This window comes from Pelophylax lessonae (assembly GCF_965119305.1).
Source record: "Pelophylax lessonae genome assembly, chromosome: 9".
NCBI lineage: Eukaryota > Metazoa > Chordata > Amphibia > Anura > Ranidae > Pelophylax > Pelophylax lessonae.
This window is the reverse complement of record NC_138776.1, coordinates 45,392,204-45,414,994: the sequence shown is the minus strand read 5'-3', so window position 1 is coordinate 45,414,994 and position 22,791 is coordinate 45,392,204. Positions and strand designations below refer to the sequence as shown.

At 44.4% G+C, this 22,791-nt stretch overlaps 1 protein-coding gene across 3 annotated transcripts in view; it reads right to left on the bottom strand.

Moving 5' to 3' along the window:
- RBM20 (RNA binding motif protein 20) overlaps positions 1-22,791 on the bottom strand; it is a 407,155-nt gene that overhangs the window by 88,494 nt on the left and 295,870 nt on the right. For all 3 annotated transcript variants that reach the window (XM_082269244.1, XM_082269245.1, XM_082269246.1), the window contains exons 3-5: positions 22,547-22,608; positions 22,398-22,471; positions 13,967-14,067 (exon numbers count right to left, since the gene is read on the bottom strand). In XM_082269244.1, the coding sequence (XP_082125370.1) occupies positions 13,967-14,067; positions 22,398-22,471; positions 22,547-22,608 (237 nt within the window). The remainder of the gene's footprint in view (positions 1-13,966; positions 14,068-22,397; positions 22,472-22,546; positions 22,609-22,791) is intronic.

Below are 22,791 nucleotides of genomic sequence, written 5' to 3'. Positions count from 1 at the left end.
ATAAAGAAAAGTAAAGCCACCTTTTCGTAGGTCCTGTCTACATCCTCTCATTAGCAATATTATTTTAGCACTATATGCATGATTATGCACACAAATAGAGTCCATTCAAGCCCCAGAAAAGTCTGTGTGTTTGTAGGCACATGTATTCAGTATGATCAGAAGAGGAAGCCAAGAAAACAGCACCTCTGCCAATCATCTGTGTGTCAGAGAAAATAGCTGGACACAAATGTGACAGCACCCAGCCTGTGCCATGTACACCCATATATATCAATTTCCAGAATGCATGGCTAGACTTTTCTAGAAACCTGACCACTTTGTTTATGATTATAGCCAGGGCCAAGTATATCTCCCAGTGAAACGCCACATACTTTATTTGGAAGTGAATATTACCATGCAAATGACTTTCAGCCTTGTAATCAAAGTGTTTTCCAGGAAAATAAAGTTTTCACCGGACATCCATAATGGCTCCCTGTGTCCGTTCTGCGCACAGGTGAGTATTTACAACTTTTAACCTGTCAATCAGGTGTCTGGTATCACTTTCCTTTGATTAAAGATCTGGTCAGGTTTGAATATAATCACACCAGCTCCAGTTTGTCTACAAACCAAAATTTTGCAAACTCCCCATTGCTGCAACTATATTTATAGGAGGTAATGCAAAGTGAGGAAATGTTTAAAAATCCACAACAATTATCATACAGACATGATGGGGGAAATTTATCAAAATTGGAGCAGACAGAATCTGGAGCAGGCCTGCACGGCAGCCAATCAGCTTCTATCTTCAGCTTGTTCAGTGAAGCTTTGAAAATGAAAGATAGAAGCTGACTGGTTGCCATGCACAATTGCACTAGATTCAGTCTGCTCCAGTTTTGATAAATTTCCCTTGAAGTGTCTTAAACTCATATCAGTCCTGTGCCCATATTGTTACAACAGCATAGATCTGTCTCTGTAGAGCCTGGGGACGGCCCATTGTTTGCACCACTCAGCAGGGGGAATCAGAAGCCAAGCAGGAGAGACTGCATACAAATTAAAAGCAATGAAACAGCGGTCACACCTTTTTTTGCACATCCATTGCCACTGTGTGTAGTCACTAATGACATCAATGTGCTGCATGGATCACCAAAGGAATGCCAGTTGTATCAGGGCTACAGAATTCATTAAAAGAAAAAAATGGAGTAGGTTTCTTCTGGCTGAAACTAAAAGCCCTTTTACACACTCTTTTACAGATACATGTTAAGGTTGACCAAGCCACATTCTTGCTTGGTCTGCTACCACCTAAAATGCCCAAGGACACTATGGCTTTACATATGTTAACAGCTGCAAGATGTTCGAGCTTCTTAATGGCAACGGTTACGAGGTCCTTTCACACTCGACCTCCACTCTCGTATTTGAGAGATCAAACACATGGAAGCTCTTACAGCCTAATTAAATAATACACTTCCATCCCTTGAACAAGTCTGGGACCCGTAGACCAGCTTCCAGCCCATGCTTAGGCTGTCTCACAGCTGTCGTCCTTTCCCGCACCATGTCTGTTGTCTTCTGCTGACCTCTTTCTCAATACTCCAAATACGTTTTCCTTTCCATGTCTCTTTTTTCTCCAATCATCTTGTTGTTGGTTTAGCATAATAGAATAAGTACAGCTTTCAGATACATTACAAGAAAGGAATCAAGGCTACTTCTCTGTTTGTTGTTATTTCATAACTACATGTCCTCATCCATATGATCTAAATAGCAGGTCTTGAGATGATTCTGTAATCGTACGGTAACCAGGGACTTGAACCATGTTTTTTCATTGATAAATTTGTTATCTATAGCAATATCTTGGGTGTTTATTTTTCCTATTTTCTCTCCCTTGGGACAGCTGAATATTTGATTTTGATTACCTATTTCCAAAACTGAATTTTGAATCACAAAAGCCTTAAGCCCCGTACACACGTACCGATGGTCGGCTTACAAATGTTCCTCTTTTCTCCCCGGGATGTCGGTGTCTGCTGAAAAGTGCAAAGACAGCACAAGGACAGCACAAGAATTTTGTCCGCCAACTGCAGAAGTGATGTCATGTAATGGTTAACTTTCCCTGTGTTTTCTATTTTCTGAGCATGCCCAGTCTTGCAAATCTGCGGTCTGTCGGCCGAATTGTGTACTGACAGGCGAACAATCGTCCGTTCTGGTGTCGGCATACAAATATTTTCATGTTTGCACGAAAGACTTTTGTCCGCGGATTGTGCGCAGACATCTGTCGGAGGCACCATACTAACACGCGTACAATCGGCAGATCCTTCGTCCACCGACGTTTGTATGCCGACGATCGGTACGTGTGTACGGGCCTTAACTGTAATGTATCTTTGGAAAAGTACTTTCGATAAAAAAAACTACAATAAAAAAAGAAAAACGTGTATGTAAATATGTCATGCCTTCGTGATCATGGCATTTTTTGTTATTCAGCACTGCCCAACACTGTACTCAAAATAAACGTACTGTATATATTTACTGTACCCCATTTTCACACAAATAGAGTATTCTTTTGGTGGTATCTGATTTACTACTGTTTTTTTTTCTTTTTTTATTATAGCAAACAGCCCATATACAGTATATTGGCCCAAATTAACTATTTAACCTGAAATTACAGCTGGAGATCAGCTTTAATGTAAGTAAATGAACTAAATAAATATTTTTGAAACAGACTAAGAAATATATATATTATTGATAAAATAAACAAAAAAAAAAACATTGGTTGTTTAAAATAGACCTTCTAAAACTCTCAAAGGAAAGTCCCTTTAATTATATAAATGACTAAATATGAGGTAGAAGCACATAAGGAGGGAGGGGGCACGAAGGTATATTCTCAGTTGTTATCTGCAGGCCGTCATCTTTTAATTGGAAAGAGATTAAATGAGAGGAGATTGCATACATTTCCAGGTACTAGAACACTCCTTCTAAAATCTACAATTTTAAAATATTTCCTTTTTTATAGTTAGGTATATCTTAAAGCTGAACTCAAGCCTTGCCTTACATTCTGCACAGTTATACAGACTACTCTTCTGTACTTCATTATAAGCTACGGCAAGAAGGGGGCGTGGCTTGGCACATGGAAGAGATGGAAGCATACTGACAGTGCGCAGCAGCTTTTCAGCAGGCCAGCGACCGATCTACAGCACGTATTATAGGCAGATTTTCTAAGCCTAGTCTGCACACTCAACCACATCGTTCCTCGGCTGCTTCTTCGGCAAGACACATCCCTGCCATCTTCAAATCACAGTATTCTTCCAGACGCTACCCGCCTCAGATTATTCGGTAAGAAACATTACACAGCCAGATCATCCCTTAACATATGCCAATATGACAACAATAGATGCAGATATCAAAAACCCTCTCTCAGCCGCCATTACTGACTTAAAAGCTGATATCCTTGAGCTAACTGAGCATATGGGCGCTACTGAGAGAGCTGGCAAGCAGTGGGAGAAAGCGATCATAAGACTTAAGCAAGTCATTAATTCACACGGACAGCACCTGATAGCCATGAATAGGGATGATCGAACGTTTCGGGTCGACCATCGGTTCCCTGTGCCCGCCCACACACTCAGTACAGCCCGTGCGTGCTGTCTGTTAAACTGATGTGTGGGTGGGAAAGTTTTATTAGGAGCCAGCAGCTACATAATGGGGAATTGAGTGAGTAAGATGAGCACTGTGACCAGACTTACTCCTCCCTACCCTGTCATCCCCCCTCCTCTGTCCCTGTCTCCCCCCCCTTCTGTCCCTGTCATCTTCCCCCCTCTGTCCCTGTCAACTACCCCCATCTGTCCCTGTCACCCCCTCTCACTCTCCCTGTCACTCCCTCTCACTCTCCCTGTCACCCCCTCTCTTTCTCTCTGTGTCACCCCTTTCTTCTCTCTCTCCTTTTCACCCCCTTTATCTCTCTCTCCCTGTCACCCCCTTTATCTCTCTCTCCCTGTCACCCCCCCTCTCTCTCTCTCTCCCTGTCACCCCCTCCTTCTCTCTCTCTCCCTGTCACCCCCTCTCTCTCTCCGTGTCGCCCTCCTCTCTCCCTCCGTGTCGCCCTCCTCTCTCCCTCCATGTCGCCCTCCTCTCTCCCTCCGTGTCGCCCCCCCTATCTCCCTCCGTGTCGCCCCCCCTATCTCCCTCCGTGTCACCCCCCCTCTCCCTCTGTGTCACCCCCCATCTCCCTCCGTGTCACCCCCCTCTCCCTCCGCGTCAGCCCCCCCTCTCCCTCCGTGTCACCCCCCTCTCCCTCCGTATCACCCCCCCTCTCCCTCCATGTCACCCCCCCTCTCTCCCTCCGTGTCACTCCCCGCTCTCCCTCCGTGTCACCCCCCTCTCTCCCTCCGTGTCACCCCCGCTCTCCCTCCGTGTCACCCCCCTCTCTCCCTCCGTGTCACCCCCTCTCTCCCTCTCTTTGTGTCATCTCCCTCTCTCCATGTCAGCCCCCTTTCCCTCTCTCTGTGTCAGCCCCTTTGCCTCTTTCCCTGTCCCCCCCTTTGCCTCTCTCCGTGTCAGCCCCTGTCTCTCCCTGTCACCCCCTTTGCCTCTCTCCATGTCAGCCCCCTCTCCCTCCCTGTCACCCCCTCTCTCTGTCAACCCCCTCCCCTTGTCTCTCTCTGTCAAACCCCCTCTCTCTCTCTCTGTTGAACCCTCTCTCTCTCTGTCGTTGTTGTTAATATTTATTTTTGTAACTTAATTCTGAATAAAACATTTTATGTGTAATTTTATGAGATATTTTATGAGGGCGTGTTTAGGGGCGGAGCAGGGTAGGGTTTGGTTGGGGCAACAAGTGGCAAGTAACTCTTAAGGCCTGGCTAGTAGCTCAGGACTTGATATTTTGAGCTCTGCATATAGAACAAAAAATAAAATCTTTTTAAGAAGAACTGAACTGTGAAGGCTGAGCCCTAAAAGATAGGTGGAGGGCAAGGGAATCATCAGTAGTATTACCCGTGTTCTCTCTGCAGCTGGTCTTTTCCCCATCAATGATTTGTTCTGCACTGTGTCTGTAGGTGGAGGCGGCCATCATGGTAGAGGAAGAGCTTTCTTCCTCATTTGAAAACTTCCAGCAAGGAGAACAGTGACAGTAGTGACATCACAAAATCTCCCTCCAATTCTCCTCAGACAAGCAGTCTTAGGCAACAGTGCCTTATGCCTCACCTCTCCTTTTAGCAAAAAACAAAATCTACTCCCATATTGTTTGCCTTTGTTTGTCCCTATTGGCTTCCAGGGCACAGCACACTAGTTCTTGGCATCAACAGTGCACTTCTCCTCTCTTCCCCGACACATTAGAAGTGCGTGCTCTCCAGCGGCTCAGGATGGTGGGATAGAGAAAGGCACTAAGAAGCTATTGGGTCAAGTGAAGGTTAACAATATGAGCGTATATCGGTCAGGCTAGAAGGCACAGTGCATTATAATATAATGAAGGGTCCTTGTCTGCATGGTCCATTTTACTCATGAAGTGAACTCAGCCTGTAAATAAAAAATAGCTTATGTATACCGTATATTGTATGGAGTTAAAAAAAATAAAAAGTTGAATTCCAGAAAAAATAATTAAGGCATCTTTGTATTCATTAATGCATTATTAGGGGACCCTTTGCATCGTGCTATTACATGTGTTGGTGTGATGCGGTGCCATTCATTCTGAAGTGCCCCTACAGCACAGTAACACACTAGTGTGCATTATGATGCTATATATCAGAAAAAAAGCTCATCAGTCTGCTGCTTCTCCTTTCACTGTCTAATCACTGGCTTGGGGAGGAACAAGACCTGTAAGTGTTACTTAAAGTGGAGTTCCAGCCTATAAAAAAAGGTGTACTGTAGCCATGGGCATCCGCAGGTAGGGGCAAGGGGGGGCAAATGCCCCCCCCTGGAATCTCAACTTCCCCCTTTCAAGTGGTTGTTAAGCCACTTTATACTATCCTGTCTGGTCTGTTTAATAATCCTATTTGCCTGTGTGTCTGTGTTTTAAAAAAAATAAGCCGTTCTTTACCAGTTTTCAGAGGGTTGAGCACCGCTCACATGACCCGTCAGCTCTCTCCTCACCCCGTCTGACAGTTGCTTGCAGCGGGCAGGGCCAAGGATTCCTCACTGATGTCAGTCGGGAGGGGAGGAGGGGGAGAGGAGGAGAGAAGCTGCGGGTCACGTGAGCGATGAGTTGCGCTCTGAAAACTTGTAAAGAATGGTTAATTTTTATAAAACATAGACACAAGGGCACACAGGAATATTAAACAGATTGTACACAGGATATAAAACTTTACATGAAACTACAGCAGCAGGAGGGGAGGAGGGAGCATGAGCAGACAGGCAGGGAGAGAGGGGGGAGAGAAGACAGAGGAGGACAGGAGGCTGCGGATGACGGAGGCACGTAAACTGACCACGGTTTCAGGGCTCAGCAGCCGTGGCAGTTTACAGAGAGGAGGACATAACCAGGCCGGATCAGCCAGGTATAACATGCTTTAAGGGAACAGGATTGTTTTTTTTTTTTTTTTAGGTTAACAAATGTTTTAAAAATAAATGCTGCTGTTTGCTCTTTAAAAATAAATACTCAAAATAAGTGTAATGACTAAGCCCCTCCCCTTCATGACATTGTTGAAAAGGGGCAGAGCATGGGTGACCTTAAAATGATGCCCCCCCCCTGAAAAAAGTTCTGCGGACGCCCATGACTGTAGCTGCTGACTTTTAATATAATTTTAATATAAGGTCACCTGCGATCTCAGCACCCCTAGCCAATTCGTCAATCGGCTTTGGGTGCAGGCACTGGCATCTTCACTAAGTGAAACAGGAAGTCTTGTGGCTTTACAGCCTGTTTAACTAACATCAGAGTCAGACAATTACCAAAATCAATGTCATCATGTCACCTATGTGAACCCACTATTAGGGATAAGAAAATAGTGAATCAATGAGTAGGGTGGGGTGGTATGTGCTAGAGAAAGAGCAAAGTGATGGGGTGCAGAGAAAATTTGAATATTCTAGGCTGTGTGGGGACAGGACAGAAGAGCTAAAAGCAAACTGGGATGGAAAGGGTGTAAGATCAGTGTGTGGAATGCTGAGCTGAGACCAGAGACTGCAGGACAAGTGTTGTAGAGATTTATAGACAGAACAGATAAGAGAAGGACAAAAAATCAACAGGGCAGAGAAGCAAGGAGGATCAGTGTGGCTTTACTGGCTTACATTCACTGCATGTCTGACAATCTTATCTTTGTGACTGATCAGTGAGAGCCGTGGCCCACCAGGAATATGCCCGGTCTTCCCTATGGCCATTCCGGGCCTGGTGATGGTCTAGGTAGGCATATCCATGGAGGGACACACAGACCTCTAAAGGCTAGACAATGGCAATGACAACTGACTGCCATTAGGTATCGGGAGGAAATCCTTGGACCCACTATAAGACCCTACGCTGGTGCAGTGGGTCCTGGGTTCCTCCTGGTGCATGACAATGCCTGACCTTATGTGGCAAGAGTATGCAACCAGTTCCTTGAGGATGAAGGAATTGATACCACTAAATGACCTCAGAGCTCGCCTGATCTAAATCCAATAGAACACCTCTGGGACATTATGTTTCGGTCCATCCGACGCCGCCAGGTTGCACCTCAGTCTGTTCAGGAGCTCAGTGATGCCCTGGTCCAGATCTGGGAGGAAATACCCCAGGACACCATCCGTTGTCTCCTTAGGAGCATGCCCCAACATTGTCAGGCATGCATACAAGCACATAGGGGGCCATACAAACTACTGAGTACCATTTTGAGTTGCTGCAATGAAATTTCAGCAAAATTGACTAGCCTGCTGCATAATTTTTTCACTTTGAAGTCATCCTGCTGTAGATTGATAATTTCTATTTCCATCAAACAATGTGGCATCCTTTTGCTCCTAACACATTACCCAGTCCATATAGTGAGTACTATTGATCGACCAATATCGTTTTTTTCCCACCGATACCGATATTTTGGTCATCGGATATCGGTGTCGGTACTGTGGTGGATGGATCTGGGGGTCTAAAAGACCCCAAACCCCTCCTCTGCACTTAAAAGCATTCAAAACGCCAAGTTTGGCTTTTTTGAATGCTGTAAGTTTTTTTAATTCGGCGCCGCCAGTACCCGGAAGTATTGTGATGTCATGACATCACTTCCGGGTACTCGGCGACATCACTTCCAGGTACTCAGGGGTGCCGAATTCAAAGAAATGGAGTCTCGGTCAGACCGTGGCGGTGCAGATGGAGACCCGGTCAGAAGGCGGCGGTGAAGGTATAATGCCTGGGTCTCCCGGTGGGACAGGAGACCCAAGCGAGCCGCGTAATGGCGGTGGGAGGGGGGCGTCCCCTCCCGCTCCTTGGAATGACAGCCGAGCGGGTTCTCATCCGCATCGGTTGTCATTACAAGACAGCAGACCGTCGGCTATGGACACCGGTACCGAGGTGATGCCTCTAGCTGCAGGCATCACCCGGTACAAGCACTTTCCCGAAATAACGGCAATATCGGTAAATCAAAAGGCTTATTCCGATATATAAGTGCATATCGACCCTCAATATATTGGCTTTGCCGATAATCAGTCGATCACTTGTGAGTACACCCCTTACATTTTTTAAAATGTTTTATTATATCTTTTAATGTGACAACACTGAAGAAATGACACTTTGCCACAATGTAGTGAGTGTACAGCTTGTATAACAGTGTAAATTTGCTGTCCCCTCAAAATAGCTAAACACACAGCCATTAATATATAAACCGCTGGCAACAAAAGTGAGTACACCCCCCAAGTGGAAATGTCCAAATTGGGCCCAAAGTGTCAATATTTTGTGGGGCCACCATTATTTTCCAGCACTGCATTAACCGTCTTGGGCATGGAGTTTACCAGAGCTTCACAGGTTGCCACTGGAGTCCTCTTCCACTCCTCCGTGACGACGTCACAGAGCTGGTGGATGTTGGAGATCTTGCGCTCCTCAACCTTCTGTTTGAGGATGCCCCACAGATGCTCAATAGGGCTTAGGTCTGGAGACATGCTTGGCCAGTCCATCACCTTTACCCTCAGCTACTTTAGAAAGGCAGTGGTCATCTTGGAGGTGTGTTTGGGGTCGTTATCATGTTAGAATACTGCCCTGGGGCCCAGTCTCCAAAGGTAGGGGATCATGCTCTGCTTCAGTATATCACAGTTCATGTTGGCATTCATGGTTTCCTCAATGAACTGTAGCTCCTCAGTGCCGGCAGCACTCATGCAACCCCAGACCATGACACTTCTACCACCATGCTTGACACCATCTGAACCAAATAAGTTTATCTTGGTCTCATCAGACCATAGGACATGGTTCCAGTAATCCATGCCCTTAGTCTTCTTGTCTTCAGCAAACTGTTTGCGGGCTTTCTTGTGCATCATCTTTAGAAGAGGCTTCCTTCTGGGACGACAGCCATGCAGACCAATTTGATGCAGTGTGCGGTATATGGTCTGAGCACTGACAGGCTGACCCCCCCACCGCTTCAACCTCTGCTGCAATGGTGGTAGCACTCATACGTCTATTTCCCAAAGACAACCTCTGGATATGATGCTAAGCACATGCACTCAACTTCTTTGGTTGATCATGACGAGGCCTGTTCTGAGTGGAACCTGTCCTGTTAAACCGCTGTAAGGTCTTGGCCACTGTGCTGCAGCTCAGTTTCAGAGTCTTCAGGCAATCTTATTATAGCGTAGGCCATCTTTATGTAGAGCAACAATTCTTTTTTTCAGATCCTCAGAGAGTTCTTAGCCATGAGGTGCCATGTTGAACTTCCAGTGACCAGTATGAGAGAGTGAGAGCGATAACACCAAATTTACCACACCTGCTCCCCATTTACACCTGAGACCTTGTAAGGCTGGATACACACTATCCAACTTTTGTGGTTAGATTTCCTTCAGATTTACCTTTTCTATGTAGTGCAAGGGCCTGCCAGATTGGAAATAAATTGAAAGTGTTTAGGTTTGCCCTCATATTATATGGTTTTGGTAAGTCTAAAGGAAAAAGTCTTCAGAAAATCTTATAGTGTGTATGGCCCATTACACTTACAAGTCACATGACCCTGGGGAGGGAGAATGGCTAATTGGACCCAATTTGGACATTTATACTTAGGGGTGTATTCACTTTTGTTGCCAGCTGTTTAGACATTAATGGCTGTGTGTTGAGTTATTTTGAGGGGACAGCAATTTTACATTGTTATACAAGCTGTACACTCACTACTATACATTGTAGCAAAGTGTAATTTCTTCAGGGTTGTCACATGAAAAGATATAATAAAATATTTACAAAAATTTGAAGGGTGCACTGTGTGTGTATATATATATATATATATATATACAGGGCTTTTTTTCTCAGAGAATAGGTGCAGGAACTCCTCCTAAGTTACTTTGTGTCTCCGCCCCCTACCCACCTCCGAGCACTAACCCTTGGTTCCACCCCTACCCACCTCCGAGCACTGACCCTTGGTTCCACCCCCTAACCAGCTTCCAGTACAGCCCCTTTTAGAGAATATAGAGTCAAGTATAATTTTGTATTGGAATGTATGGAATTTGGTTATGATAACAAGAAAAGCAATAAAATAGATCCTCCACAGGCAGCAGCAATAGACCCCCCCCCCCCCCCCAGCAGCAGAAAAATATCTCCCAACAGCCAGCATCAATAGACTCTCTAGCAGCCAGCAACAGTAGACCCCTCCCTAAACAGTTTATCCCTTCCAGCAAAAATTAACCCTCAGTATCAAAAGATCCTCCACCAGCAGGAATAGATCACCATGCAAAAATAGATCCCCGTCCAGCAACAATAGATCCCCCAGCAGCCAGCATCAGTAGACCTTCCAGCACCCCCTGGAGGTGCCGGAACTGCGTTCCCCCACATTCCCGCTGAAAAAAAGCCCTGTATATATATAAAAAATGTATTTAAACATACATTTTAAACAAAAAAGGTTTTATGTTCCTATCAGGTGCTTCTATAGTGTAAGAAATCCTTGATGTCTTCTCATATGTTTTACCTGATGCCCAGAAATCTCAGTATGTGTCAAAAGTAATTAGCTGCTGGCCTATATATATAAATGTTTTATGTATATTACAGGAAATTCTCAGGCACCCATTAAATATATGTTGGGTAATAATGAGCTCTGATACAGGCACAAAAAGTCCTTAACTCTTTTTGCTCAGACATCTAATTGCAATTGCTGTTTTGGTGATTGTTGTGGCCTTCATCACAAACACTATGATTATGGTTTGATATATTACAAATACTACAAGATATCCAGGGATATCCCAGTCACCTCTTGCCCTCATTAGTGCTGACAGGTATCCTGACATCTGTGCAAACATTCAGAACCTCCCCCGGAGTGAACTTCAAATGGTCTTAACACCGGGCTTAGAGGAGAGCAGAAGCTTCGCCACTGTCTTGGCTGGAACAGTTAACATCCAAGTTTTTCATGTAGGGGTCTATTTATAAAGCAGTAAATGTAACTTTCACCAAACATTTACCGGTGATCAGTCATTGTTATTTAAAATAATTGGACCTGGAAAATTCCCCTGCAGTATAGTTTTGGTGAATGTCAGATTCACTACTTTCTAAATATGCCCCATAGACTGTGCTTCTGTAGGCTCCTCATTTAAATTCTTTTTGTAGCAGGACGTCCATGAAGCAAAGCCAATCAGTTATATTTGTCGGCGAGCTGTCCCAGATTAGTCACATGCCCTCTCAGATTTTTGAGTCAAGACTGCGCTACTGTTGAATTACTTTGTATGCCCCTGGGAAAAGCATGCATAAAAGGTCAAATTTAAAAGTACAACTGATATAAGCAGGGTTAAACTCACATACTGTTTATGTACATGAGTAACCAAGAAGGGACTCAGGGGAGGCCATAAAGAAGTAGTCTCTTTTGATATCACATTCTAGAAAAAAGTAAATGTGAACATGAAATGTGTTTTAGGAATTGTATCTAAAAAGCTTTTGTAAATATTGTTAAAGCATTTGTAAATTTCGGTTCACATTGGGGCGGCTTCAAAGTCGCCTGGCTTTGAAGCCACCCCACACAGCTTGCAAACGACTTCTTTAATAGAAGTCAATGGAAGCCACTCTGAAGTCGCCCGCAAGTAGTGCAGGAGCCTTTTACTAAGGCTGGCCATACACTATACAATTTTCTTATTCCATTTCCTTTAGATTTACCTTAAACTATGTAGCGCAAGGGCCTGCCGGACTGCATACAAATTGAAAGTGTTTAGGTTTGACCCTATATTACATGGTTTTGGTAAATCTAAAGGAAAGTTGAACAAGAAAATTGTATAGTGTATGGCCAGCCTAAGTCGGTGTGACTTGAGTTGCTTTGATTAGAATGGTTCCATTGCACTGAATGGAGTGTGACTTGTCAAGTCACTCCAGTGTGAACCGAGCCTAAAGGCTCATGCTTTTCCAACAAAAAAAACAAACTTGTTATATTTATGTGTTACCTGTTCTGTGGAATGATTTTGCACAGAGCAGCCCCAATCCTCCTCTTCTCTGGTTCCCTGCTGGTGCTCAGCCCCTCCCCCCGCCAAGTACCCCCAAAGCAAACTGCGTGTCCATAAGACACAGAGAGCGGGGCTCAGCCCTGCCCATCACTTCCTCTTTTACTGTCTGAGATTGACAGCAGTATCTCTGTCAATGTTGAGCGAGAGATCTGGGAGAGCCAATGCTCTTGTGCACATCACTGGAACGAGGTGGGGCTCAGGTAAATTTTTTTTTTTGGGGGGGGGGGGTCTGCACCCTAAAGGTTTTTTACCTTCATGCATAGAATACATGAAGATAGAAAACCTTCAGCCTTTAGAACCACTTTATGTTTGTATATGAGATATAAGGGTGTTCTGTAGTCCACCAGGGGAGAAGTGAGCAGGCTTGGCAATACTCCTTTGGATTTCAGTGGAGCAGAGGCACTGTTTTGCTAGCTCAGAGAGAAAGTTAGGAGCTCCTGTTTGCAATAGCAATAGGTATTTTTTATTTTTAAGAAACACGGGGAAATGTGAATGTAGCGCAGAGCTATACTGAACATGTTTTTACATTTTGCCCAGATATATAACTAACAGCACTTCTTCCCCCTCCAGCAAAGTTAGACTGAGTCTACTAAGAAAGTTTAGAAAGATGGGAGAGATCTAATGCATCAGTCAAGCAACATCCAAAAAAAAAACAAAAAAAAAAAAAACGAATCAACAAAAGTCATCCAATTAATTTATGTATCCACAAAATGGCTTTGAGGAGGACCAATCAGTTGGACAGGTTAGAAGTCAATGATTGTCCTCTCCACCTGCCACACTTTAGCTGGCACTTGCCTGTGCTATTCTCCCCTTCTTCCCAGGCTTCTACCTAGCAAAAAGACGGACATTCGGCTAGACCAAGATTTTTTTTTTTTTTTTTAATTATCAAGATTTACACCTCTATCACTCTTTATGTGCCATCAGTATTCAGAGATTTATTAAACGTTCCTGGGTCCGATTTGGAAGACTAGACTTTTTTTAACGCTCTTGCCTGTGAATCTATACTAAAATTCTCACTGCAAGCATTAGTCAATACACGTGTGTTAATGTTCCAATGGGTCAAAAAGTCTCAAATTCAACGAATGCACAGCAAATCACAGATTCTCTTCTGAAGTATTTACTTCTTACATTCATTACCAGCTTTTTCTGAGTATTTGCAGCTGGTGTTTATTGTATTACAAAATTCCTGTATTTTATTAAATCACTCTGATGGTTGTGTTCTGCAGTTCCTCCACATGATGGTAACACTGTATCTGTGGAAGGTATGGAGCAGCCTGTCCGGGAACAGCTGGAGTGGCCAATGTGGAGGAACATCTGTTATCCAGAGTATAACAAACCCATATTTTTCCAGCACTGCATGAAGAACAACCATTGGTGATAATCCTGGCTTTCCCAAACATATGTGGTGGTCACACAGGAAGACTGAGAACAGGCAACAACCATCTGGAGAATATAATAGACTAATTACCTTGGCACCCATGGGTGGTCCAGGGAAGGTGACTGCAGACTGGATAAATGGAATAGCTGTTGCTGGAGTGACATATACCTGATCGATATCCACTGTAAAACCTGGGGACGAATCAAAGAGATTTTCATGGTACAAGAAACAAATGGACCCGTCATAAAAAAAAGTTGTAAATCAAAAATAATGTTTATAGATGTATACTATATTGGGCAAAAGTAAAATAATTATGTTATTGTGTGTAGTGTTTCAGCAAATTATTTTAATTTGAAGAGTCGTAGAGCCTTAATTATTCCACAGTTGCCCCAGGCACCATTTTCAGCAATGTCATATTTTAATTTACATCAGGTTCACTTTAAAAAATGTACTTTAAAGTAAACCTCTGCTTTGCCCATACAGTAAAGAGCAAAATGTAAACTTTAATTACATCCAACCTGCACCACATATTCACCTTACCTCACGCTTCCCCTTACCTCTGTTCAAACACAGGGGTAAAGAAAAATACTTTTTAGTAATTTGGTGCACAGTTACCCAACCTGTCACATGAATATGGGTAGAGATTCCTCAACCCTGCGTAAGTTGCAGCCTTGAGTTTTCGGAGGGCTGAGTTTTCTCTTTTGGCCGCTGAATAGAGCAACAGGGGAATGAATGGATGGCAAGCACATCATTAAATGAAAGCTGTTGGTATATCATTAAATGAAAGCTGTTGGTATATCATTAAATGAAAGCTGTTGGTATATCATGCATTAGTAACACAAAAATACACTTTAAATACTCTTACTTTTCTTTTAAAGTGTGCTTTAACACCATAAATACATTGAAAGTTGACCGTCCACCTACATCTTCTAACCTATCTAAGGAAATCCAACTTAACCACTTGAGCCCCAGGATGTTTTACCCCCTTCATACCAGGCCATTTTTTGCTACCTAGCACTGTGCTATTTTAACTGGTAATTGCTCAGTCATGCAACGCTGTTTGCTCGGTCATCCAACGCTGTTTGCTCGGTCATGCAACGCTGTACACAATTGAAATTTATGTCATTTTCCCCCAAAAAAATAGAGCTTTCTTTTGGTGGTATTTGATTACCACTGGGCTTTTTATTTGTATTATATAAATGAAAAAAAATATGAAAATATAAAAAAAAAAAAAAAAAAAAAAAAAAAACATTTTCAATTTACTTTCTGCTTTAAAACACATCCACTAAATAAATATATTTTAGGCCAAAATGTATTCTGCTACAAGTCTTTGGAAGAAAAAATTCCAATAAGTGTACATTGATGGTTTGTGTGAAAGTTATAGCGTCTACATACTATGGTATATATACTGGAATTATTATTTTTTTTTATATAGTTGTAATGGCTGTGATCAGTGACTTATATTGGGACTGTGATAGTAAGGCAGACAATCTGACACTAACACTGGATGGGAACTGACACTGACATCACCAGTGAGACTAATACAGTGATCAGTGACAATACTAAATTCTGTCACTGTACTAATGACACTGGCTGGGAAGGGGTTAACATTTGGGGGTAATCAAGGGGTTAAGTGTGTGCCTAATAAGTGTTAATGTGTGTATTATGTGCTGCTTTTTACTAAAAACATATTTGTTCCCTCTCCCTGCGCACCCTGTACTCGGAAGAGGCCAGCGACATACAGGTTTGTTGTTTTGCCTGTAGGAGCCGTCCATTCACAGTACAATGCGGGTGGGTGGTTCTCAAGAGGTTAAATTAAAAGAAAAAAAGTGATGTAAAATCAAACCAAAAATTCAAGCTATACAAAACTATTTTCCTTGCATTGTTCGATCTTAAAAAAAAAAATGTAATGTCTTTTAGAGGTATGAATTTGCTGCATTATGACTACTAATGCTGTTCTCAACAACAATACGGTTATCCTCACATTCAACACATCTACTTTCAGGGAACAATACATTGTACTAAGCTGCACGAAAATAATATAGTTAGTTTAAAGACAATGGGGGATGGTTAATAAAAAGTGTCTGAGAGAAACATTTGGGTTGATTTACTAAAGGCAAACAGACTGTGCACTTTGCAAAGTGCAGTTGCACTCTGCAAGTGCAGTTGGTCCAGAGCTTAGTAAAGCTTCACTTTGAACAGAATATCCAATTACGTATGTGCAAGAACAATTAAGAGAATAAAAGCTGGATTTTTTACTTACTTTAAAATCCTTTTGTCTGAAGAGACTCAGATGCAGCTCCGTCTGTCAATGAACTTCAGAGAAAAGGATTTTACGGTAAGTCAAAAATCCAGTTTTCTCTATCGTTCATTGAAAGACGCAGCTCCATATCTTCTTGACCATTGGGACGTTCCAAAGCAGTATTTGCATGAGGGATGGGATAAACAACGTAAAAAAGAACTTAATTCCCCAAGGCTAAACTTAGTCAACCAGGTAACATGGAGCTCAACCAGGAACAACTGGAGCTCACCCAGAATAAACATACACACTCAAAGAGAAAAAAAAAAAATTCTCTTTTAGACAGTAGCCTGCAAAACCTTGCGGCCAAAAGAGGCATCCAAAAATGCCAACACATCTGCTTTGTAGAATTTTGTGAACGTGTGCACTGACAACCAGTTTGCCGCCTTGCAAACTTGCATCATTGACGCCTGATGTAGAATGTGCCTTCACAGGGAAAGGAGGAACCTGACCCTTCAGCGAATAAGCCTGAACTACCGTCTGTCTGAATACGGTCGCAGCATACACAGCCAATCCATTACGAGATCCTTTGGTAAGGCCAAATAGAGCATCTGAGTTTCTGAACGACTCAGTAGCCGCCAGGTAAGCTCTAATTGCCCGCACCACATCCAAAGAATGCAATGCAATTTCCTTGGAATGCTTGGGCTTAGGACAAAGTCAAGGTAGCACAATGTCTTCATTCAAATGAAAATCAGAAACCCCCTTAGGAAGAAACGACTGATTAGGTCAGAGTAGCACTTTATCTCTGTGGACCAACAGATAAGGTGAGCGGCAGGACAACGCTGCCAATTCAGATACTCTGCGGTCAGAAGTAATAGCCACCAAAAAGGCAACCTTCTGAGACAGGGTAAGCAGAGGAATCTCCCTAATGTTCTCAAAAGGGGGTTTTTGAAGAGCAGATAATACCAAATTCAGATCCGACGGAGGTAGCGGGGATCGCCTCTGGGGAGCCATATGGCGAACCCCCTGAATAAAAGTGTGAATCAGGGCATGCGTAGCTAAAGGGCATTGGAAAAACACAGCCAGAGCCGACACTTGGCCTTTGATAGTGCCCAAAGCCAACCGCTGTTCAACACCTTTTTGAAGAAAGGTCAAAACCTTAGCCACCGAGAACAAGCGAGGGTGCACCTTCAGTGATTCACACCATGAAATGTACGATTTCCACGTACAATGATAGATCTTCCTGGAAGTAGACTTCCTGGCCTTCAGTAGTGTAGGCATCACTGAATCAGAAACAACTCTATTCTTCAATACCTGGCTTTCAACAGCCACGCCGTTAAAGCCAGCGACTGTAAAGCAGGATGGAAGATCGGTCCTTGAGAGAGCAGATCTTCCCTGAGAGGAAGTCTCCAGGGAGCATCGAAGACCAACCTTATCAGGTCTGCATACCAAGACCGGCAAGGCCAGTCTGGGGCCACCAGAATGACCAGAATCCCTTTCACTTCTATCCTGTGAAAAAGCCTTGGCAGACGTTTTAGCAGAGGGAATGCATAAATCAGCCGATACTGACTCCAAAGAGCCACCAGTGCGTCTGTGGCGTCGGCCAGAAGGTCCCGAGACCTGGCTACGAACCTCTGAACCTTCTTGTTGAATCGGGAAGCAAACCAGTCAATGTCGGGTGTCCCCCACCGGACACACAGGAGATGAAACACCTCCGGGTGTAGAGACCACCCCCCCTGATGACTCAGGTAATCCGCCTGCCAGTTCTCCACACCTGGTATGTGCACAGCAGAGAGGGCTGGAACAAACCTTTCCGCCCCCATTCCAGGATCTCGGCCACCTCCCAGGCCACCAAGACACTCATGGTGCCCCCTTGATGATTGATGTAAGCCACGGCTGTGGCATTGTCCGATTGAATCCGGACCAGACAGTCTTGCAGACAAGTTGTCCAGTGGCCCAGGCAAGGTTTTATCACTCTGAGCTCCAAAATATTTATCGGAAGTTTGGACTCTTCTACTGTCCAGGACCCCTGGGTGCAGAACTTCCCCAGCACTCCTCCCCAGCCTGACAGGCTCGCGTCTGTGATTACCACCGTTCAATACAACAGAAGCAAGGCCTTGCCCTGGTGTAGTGCTAACAAATGAAGCCACCATATTAGAGCAGTCTTTGTGTTGTGACTCAACTGAATAAAAACGTCCAAGGACTTTGGATCTTTGTTCCATTTGACGAAAATCTCCCTTTGTAAGGGTCTCGTGTGGAACTGAGCAAACGGAACCGCTTCGAAGGTTGACACATTTAGAACCAAGGCCCGCATGCAGTCTGTAGAGAGGACAGATTGTTTGCCAACAGTGAAAGGGATCGCCCCCTGCAACTTGTGCAGCTTGTCTGGAGGAAGAAAGACCCTCACCAAAGCAGAATCCAGAGTCAGGCCCAGATAATCCAGTCTTAAAGAAGGTATCAGAGCACATTTTTTTAAATTGATGTTCCAACCAAACTCTTGCAGAGTCCGTACAGTGATCATCAGGTCGCCCAACAGGGCTGAATCAGAGTCCGCTCTCAATAGGAGATTGTCCAGGTATCCCAGTACCAAAATCCCCCATTGGCACAGTAATGCCAGCACCTTGGTAAAGACCCTGGGGGCGGAGGCGAGACCAAAGGGTAACACTAAAAATTGATAATGCACCTCTCCTACAGCAAAGGGAAGAAAACGCTGGTGTCCAGTGTAGTTAGGGATGTGTAGATACGCGTCCTTGATATCTATAGAGGCCAAAAAGTCTCCTTGGTGTAGAGACGCCACTACCGTTCGAATGGATTCCATTCAAAACTTCTGTACCCACACAAAGCGGTTCAGAGCTTTGAGGTCCAGAATTGGACGTACTTTGCCTTCTTTTCTGGGCACAGTAAACCGGTTTGAATAAAAACCCTGAAAGCGTTCCCGATAGGGAACAGTCAATCACCCCTTGCGACAGTAGATATTGTACTGTCTCTTGTAGGTCCCTTAACCAGTCTGGAGATAGGCGTAGATTTGACAGGAAGAACCTGTCTGACCGTCGAGACTGGAATTCGATCTTGTAACCCGAATGGATCAGTTCAAAGACCCACTTGTCCTGAATCAAGGAAGTCCATAGTTCTGGAAAGAATCAAAGACGTCCCTCCACCCCAGAAACGGGTGAGGGCGTACCTTCATGCAGACGAGGATTTGTAGGCAGATCTAGAGTGGCCTGTTTTTGGCTTACCCGACCATGTCTTCTTGGAACCCCCAGAAGAATGGAATGGCTTTGCTCTTTCTCCTGCGACCCGGATGTACAAAAGGGTCACCTATGAGCAGTGAAAGAGGGCCCCCCGTCTAGTATGCCTTGCTCTTTGATGATAGGGGAATAAGAGTACTCTTCCCACCCGTAAGGCCTTTTATCAGCTCATCCAGGGAGGATCCAAACAACATTTCCCCCGTAAAGGGAAGGTCAGAAAGAGCATTTTTGGAGGCCTGGTCCGCAGACCAGCTCTTTAACCACACCATGCGTCTAATAGCAATCCCCACCACAGACTCTGGCCACCAGGGAAGCCACATCTAGTGACGCATCTCATATATACAGCAGGGCTTGAACCATCTGGTCCGTTAGCTCAATCAGACCCGGAGAGAGCTGCTCCGTTTCCAAGTCACCTTTTAGCTACTTCACCCATTCTGTAATGGTCTGTGACACCAATGTGATCACAAACACTGGTTTTAGTATTGAGCCCGCTAACATATGCAAATGGCGGGACAGAGACTCAATCCGTCTATCCACGGGGTCTGTAAAAGCCGGGGAATCTTCCACCGGAACTACCATAGACTTGTTTATTCTGCAAAACCGGATGATCCACCTTGGGTGGTACAGTCCACCTAGTGGAAACTGCATCCCCGAAGGGGTAATGCTGTTTGAAAAGCTTGGTCACCACTAACATTTTTTTGATGCACCCCCACTGTTCACTGACAATGTTGTCAAAAAGTCCTGGACAGGGAAACACCTTGTCCAACTTCTGGGATTTGCGGGTGCCAAAAGACACTTGGTCCTTCTCACCATCAGAATGCGATGACACAGATCCACCAAGGTGGGGTGCGTCCACAGCGGCCATATCTGCCTCAGAATCTGAGGATAGCACAGAGGGAGGTTAAGGCAAAGGGCGCTTATGGCTAGCAGCACTTTTTAAAATGAAATCCACTTTTGACAGCAGGCTTTCCAAAACTGCTGTAAAAGCAGACAGGGGCTGCGACCTAGAGGGTTCCGCAACCGCACTGAGGGGGTCTGTAGGTGAAATTTTGTCCTGGCACTCCATTAGCACTGAATATAAAAAATGCAGTGTCACTTTAAAAAGTCGCAAAAACGCGATCTGCACCGCTGCACCAGCGATACTACAAGTCCCAGCTTAACACCGGTCTGGAGGATTCAGGAACGTTCTGTGCAGAAGATAGAAACGATCTGGCACAGGAATTTAAAAAGCACTTGGGTCATGCTTAGAGCCTTTAGTGTCTCCCCTTGCTGTCCAGCGATCGTGGACTTCAGGAAAATGGCCGTCCCATGCATTCCTATGGGGAACTATCAAAACATGGCGGCCCATGCATTGTAATGAGTATATTAATGCAGAGCAAAAAGTCTACAGCGAAATGGCGGCCCCCCACGGTGCACCATGCTGTCTCCAGGACCCCCAGGGGAATCATCATACAAGAGGCATTGGAGGGTTCCAAGAACGAGACCCCACCAGGACAGATGCCCCCCCACAGAACCGCAACAGCGGCCGTAATATATCTGCTCCCCATGAGGTAGGAACCTGCTACTGGGGGGGACAGCTAAGGGGGGCCTGGTATGCCGGAGAGGCCAGGGGAACCGAGGGATACCCGAGGGTTCAACTATTCCATGGAGCGGGCCCACGTCCACCCAGAGACTGCCAGAGAATTGGGGGGGACACACTCCATACCACAGTGTCAGGTGGGCGCCACTCTGAACAGACTACCTCCCACACGGGGTGGGGGTCCTGACAGCCAGGGGGTACGCTGCGACTCAGTGCATCCCAGGTCATTTGCGTTCCAGCGAGAAGGTCCACTCGTGGGCTCGTCCCCGTCCATCGGGGGTCTGGTGTGGCGAGGCCTAGTGCTGGACTATAACCTGCTCACTGGCCAGGCTGGGAGACCTTAAGGTTCTAGAATATCCAGTCCGAAACCCAGCCGGCTGTTGCTTGTAGTTATCCAGGAACTCTAACTAAAAGAAATTAAACACAAAAAAAAGATTCCCAAAAATAAACAGCTAAGACCGAAGTCCCAGCAGAGAACTAAGTCCTACTCCTAAAATAGGCAGAAACAAACTGAGGGCTATAGCAGAGTGTGTGGGGTTATGTCTGCAGGGACTGCCCCATAGGTGTGGTAAAGTTTTTTTCTGCCTAGTGTCCTTCTCCTACAGAGGGCAGCATAACCCAGTGGTCAAGAAGATCTAAAGCTGCGTCTGTCAATGAACAATAGAGAAACAGCATTTTTGTTTGCACATGATTGGATGATGGAATTCAGCAGATCTTTTGCCCATTTACTAAGCTATGGAGAAACTGCTCTTGCAGAGTGCAACTGCACATTGCAAAGCGCACAGTCTATTTGTCTTTAGTAAATCAACCCCACTGTTTCAATTGGAGAGCAGCCAATCAGCTTTTAAATTGTAATTTTTTTATGTTGATTGGTTGCTATGGGCAATGAAAATATATAAATAATATGTAAGTTATGAACCAGTAGAATGATCTAACTACTATATCTACTATATCAAGTTCTGCACCTACAGGTGACAATGTACCCCTGGGTTTATCCTCCAGCAGAGTTTGATATGTATTCCGTTGTCCTTCAATATGTGTCACTATTGTATTCCAGGTCAATAAAAATAAAAAACATGCCAGAAAATTGGAGTAATAAAGTTATATAAAAGGAAATGTATATAGCAAAAGTTCAGGAGGGTATATACAGGCAAGAAGGTGAGTCGTTTTAAAAACTTCCAACAGATCCAGGTCATATCCAAGCTATAGTTTCAGGCAGCCTCACAATCTATGTTAACAAGACTGGTATTGGAAATACTTCATGTTGAATTACTCTGGAGAGTTGGACTTGAAGAGTAAAATGTTTGATAAGGATTATTAGCACTGGTATGTGTGACCCCATGATTTGCTAGCACTCATGTCCAACACTCAAGGGCACTTTGGTCTCTGAGCCAAATGTAAAACTAGTGACATGGTTCATTATATTATTTACTTCCAGGCAAGAGTATTGCTCACCTTCATTGTTCCGGGCGTGAAAGTCAGAATTCAGAGAGTCGCCGCTGGAATTGGGCACGCAGATTATTCCAACACTGGAAGCAAAGCAGAAAATGTTATAAGTTTTGTGCTTACACCCCAAACACAACCTGGAGGAAGTTCACACTCACCTCTCAGAGTAACTCATTACATTTTGAATGTGCATCCTGCCTTTGATGTGCAGTTCCCAGTCCTAGAAGAAAGAAAACAAAGTTAATTTACATAGCAATGTAGCAACTGCGGTCAGTAACAAATGTAGTCTAATTGGACAGTTCAAACTGTATTGAAGGACTTAAGTGGCCCCCTAATATTAGTGAATAGGTAGATAATCCAAACATTTGCTGATGTATATCTACACCAAAATAAACTGCATCAG